We start from the raw sequence: 4,151 nt of genomic DNA on the forward strand, positions 1-4,151 counted from the left end.
GTAGGAGAGAGATCGGTGAGAAAATATTTGTCGCTCTCAACTTTGTTAAGAGGCTCAACTGTGAAGTGTGTGTAGCTTTGGCTAGTATTCTCGAATTGTTGGTTTAAAATCTAGTTTGTCAAGAGGCTCAACTGTGAAGTGTGTGTCTTTGGCTAGCATTCTCGAATTGTTGGTTGTGAACCGTGTAAATGTACATGTGAATTTCGTTATGAAAAGCAATGTGCAAATAAATGATTATGCCTGTACATTGTGTTCCTATTTTTCTGTCAATTTCGTTTGCATTGCTGGTAACATACTTCAATAAAGCACGTGCAAGCAATGGTGAACGGAATTGTTATCACTGACCGGTTGGCAGTCATAACAAGTACAACATCAGTTACCTACTGGTTGGCCCACCTGTGATTAGCAAGTCATCATTGACCCCGAGGCACTTACCGGTTAGAAACTTGTCTATGATGATACAATCTCGCCGGTCAGTGGGGTTCGGATCTGTAGTAGTGTGAAAGCTTTGTCCCAAGGGGGGATCTGTGCCGATGATCTTGATGCCCACAAGCGTCATTTTCTCCGTGAAGGCATTGTCAAAGGGGTTCTTCACACTTGCCATGGGTCACCTTGGCTCACGGACATTGGTTTGTGTTTGGTTGTCGAGTCTAGTTTTCGTTAGGGTTTGCTCGAGTTCATCATCACGGTGTTTGCTTGATTATCCCCTAATTAATCATGTCATTTTGGTTTTCGGTCTAGTTTCTGTATAAACTGGGTCAACTTGATGGTTTCATTTCTTAATGAAATGATAGGAGCATCGTGCTATGCTTTTGATGATGTCCTGTAAAAAAGTGAACAACAAAGACCACTAAAATATGAAAATTTACACCAAGGCCTTTAGAAGTCATACTCTAGCCCCACCCTTAGTGTCTCAACCTTCTCTCAAAGGTTCTAAAGAATCCCATTAACTATCCAACGAAAAGGGAGTTAAAAATGATCGTGAAGCACATTGTAGTCAAGAATCGAAAATTACGTACTTACGGGCAACCTCCTACGAAACCCCCTACGGACTTCCCCTCCACGGCCTCCCACTAATTCCCTCCCCCTTGATTTTTGTGTGGGCTCCTCCCGTCCAACCAGATGTTAACACCTCATCTTGTAATTGTAAGTCTACAATTAATCGTAGGTGTAGCAAAAACTTGTCAGGAATACATCATCTGCAAGAAAACTACTGAATGCTTTGTCATGAAACACTTCAGAATTTTTTGTTTGAAAAAAGGCATCTCTATAATTATCAAGGATAACAATTAATCAATCCAATGCAAAGATAACAAGATACAAAATGTCTGAGAAAGATAATAATATTACATCAAAAATCATATTGGACTTCTCTCTCCTTCGATAGTACACCGTCCGTTGGAGCTTGAAAATTACATAGAACCAACAATACGGAGAGGCAAACCTGCAAACATCATCACCATACTATGTTTTGAAGACTGCGATAACCATTCACCGCTAGAAACGAGATCTAGTAATCGTCGAAAAACAATGAAGACCAAGAGACAAAAGGACTTGCTAAGTCAACTTAAAAAACAAAATTGAAGTCAATTGAGACTTAGGCAAACCCCGGTCGAATGGGAGCGCAGGAACCAAAACGAGCACGGCACGCCATTGCAAGACAGAACAAAATGATCGACTGGCCATTTGTGGGGTCAAAAGTCGTCGGGGCCGAAACCCATTGGTCCCCAGTGTCTGGATGGCCCACTCGTGGATGGATGGTACGATAAAACCAAGAGATATTTCGGCCCCACCGTACGGAATTAGCATGCTAGAGATCCATCGCTGTGGACGCAGTGTGAAACAATTCGGACGCAATTCTCTATCACTTATGTACAGTAGAACAATAAGATGGCTATCTGTACTAGTTACCGCGCCGGCAGAACCATGGATATAAGTCGCGAAGGCGAAGCTGTCTACCATGTCAACTTCCTAATTAAGGACAGTAGTAACTTTCTTGATTACGCCCACGTACGTAAAAAACGTAATGATGGAGGAATTACGCGGAACTTGGGCAGAACGTAGGTGATGGCGATGGTCGTAGAAGTTTCGCCCTTCCTTGACATAGGCTTGCACCAACCGAACTACGCGCGTCGGCGCCGGTGACATGTATGCACGCCCGGCCCGGGCTCCCTCTATATAAACCACGGGTGCACGCCAGTCGACCGCAACCCAAAAGAGGTCGAGGTTCCATCGAGAGCATTGGCCATGAAAATGGATCAGAAGACGATCATCGTGTGCTCGGTCGTCGGCTCCCTCGGGGTGCTGAGTGCCATCCTGGGGTTCTCTGCCGAGGGCACCAAGCTCACCGTAAGCTACCACACTCACTACGTTCATCTATCCTTGCTACTGATGTACTACATGTACACGTGTGTTCGTCTTACTTACTCTGTTGATGCATATCTTGCAGGTTTCGGACTTGTACGTGGATGGAGGGGTGTGCCTGTACCCGCAGAACCCCGCGCTCGGGCTCGGGGTCTGCGCCGCCATCTTCCTCATCGTGGCCCAGATCGCCTTCGCGGTCGTCGGCGGCTGCTGCGGCTGCTGCAGGTCCCGCGCCATCCCCTCCGAGAGCAACCGGATCATCGGCGTCGTCTGCGCCGTCTTCTCATGGTGAGTGGTCGATCCTCGGTGGATAAATCAGCAAGCGCTCGCTAGCCGGGCCACTACTTGCTGACTAAAACATGCATGCATGCAGGATCATGGCGATAATCGCGTTCTCGCTGCTGGTGACGGGCGCGGCGTGGAACACCACCGGGACGCGGGACCCGTCGCCGTTCGGGCTGTGCTACGTCCTCAAGGACGGCATCTTCGCCGGCGGCGCCGTGCTCACGCTCGTCGCCACGGCCCTCGGGCTCACCTCCTACGTCATGCTCCGCGGGCAGCCGGCCACCGCCGCGCCCAAGGAAGGCGAGCAGATGCCGGCGGGCGCCGCCGGGATCAGCATGGGGCAGCCGCAGTTCCAGCAGCAGCCTCCGCAGGGGCAGGGGTACGGCCAAGCGCCGAACCCTCACTACGCCCCTCCTCCGGCACAAGGACAAGGCTATGGAGCGCACACAGCCAACCACCAGCAGCAGCAGCAGCTACCCCCGCCTCCTGGACGAGGCTACGGGCAGTACCCTCCTCCTAAAGGACACGAACAGGTGTGACGCGCGCCGTTCGATCAAACCATGCATCTCGATCGTGATATACTCCGTGATTTCTACCGTTTTGTGGATGTAACGTGTGTCTCGCTCGACCTCACCGGAGGCCCTATATTCTTCAGTTACTTTTAGAGGATCAGTCATGCTTGTTTGCTGCTTTACGTTTGCAATCGAGATCTCTCCTATGATCTTCAGAGAGTCAGCAATGCTAAAACTAATGCTTGCTTTGCCATCGTGTTTTCAGTTTAGATCTCAAGTCATCATGTTGAAAAGACGGTTTCACGACCGGGGCCAGCAACGCTAAAACTAATGCTTGCTTTGCTATCGTTTTTTTTTTTTGGTGGTTTCTGCTACGAACGCTCTATGGTGTGTCTGATTTCACGTGCGAACCTCAACGCGGTGACAGTCGTCCGTCTGCATGAGCGCATCATTTGTTTCATTCACCCTCCCGAGCGAAAGAGGCAAACGTCGAATCCAATAACTTTTTTTGAGCACTTTGAACAAGTGACATTCCCCTCTGATGTAGCATGACAATTACTAAAAATATGTGTGGCAACTGGCGGTGCTTGAGGCCAATTTTTGGGCGGGCTGGATTGGCCAAATAGAACTAAATAGCACGCGGGTTGATGTTCCAAGGCCTAGGAATTAAAAAAAAAGTGTATAAATGTAAAAATGCTGGGCGGGCCACGGCCCTTTCGGCCTTGCTGAAGCTCTGCCAGTGGCATTATTTGCGGGCCATGATTAGTGGTCATCGGAATGGGCTCCGGAGACATCCGAAAGATTCCGAATTTTATTTGTGAAAGAAAGTTATGAAGGGCCGTCATAAGATGACGACCCCTAGTAGGCCTATGGGGGCCCACATGGGGCGCCATGCCTTATGGCGGCCCCTAGGCCGAATGGGGAAGGGGAAGGAATCCTTCCCTTTTCCACCAAGTGGAGGAGGAGAAGGATTCCCCCTCCTTGGGGAGG

General features: G+C 49.3%; 1 protein-coding gene across 1 annotated transcript; it reads left to right on the top strand.

The window, feature by feature from the left end:
• Window positions 1-2,151: 2,151 nt before the first annotated feature.
• Window positions 2,152-3,412, top strand: LOC119353841 (the record flags this gene model as incomplete). Its single annotated transcript, XM_037620535.1, has 3 exons — window positions 2,152-2,349; window positions 2,450-2,652; window positions 2,738-3,412. Coding segments are annotated over 3 exons (852 nt in total), but the record flags the coding sequence as incomplete, so codon positions are not given.
• Between the last annotated feature and the right edge of the window lie 739 nt (window positions 3,413-4,151).

This window comes from Triticum dicoccoides, chromosome 1A (genome assembly GCF_002162155.2).
Source record: "Triticum dicoccoides isolate Atlit2015 ecotype Zavitan chromosome 1A, WEW_v2.0, whole genome shotgun sequence".
NCBI classification, from domain to species: domain Eukaryota; kingdom Viridiplantae; phylum Streptophyta; class Magnoliopsida; order Poales; family Poaceae; genus Triticum; species Triticum dicoccoides.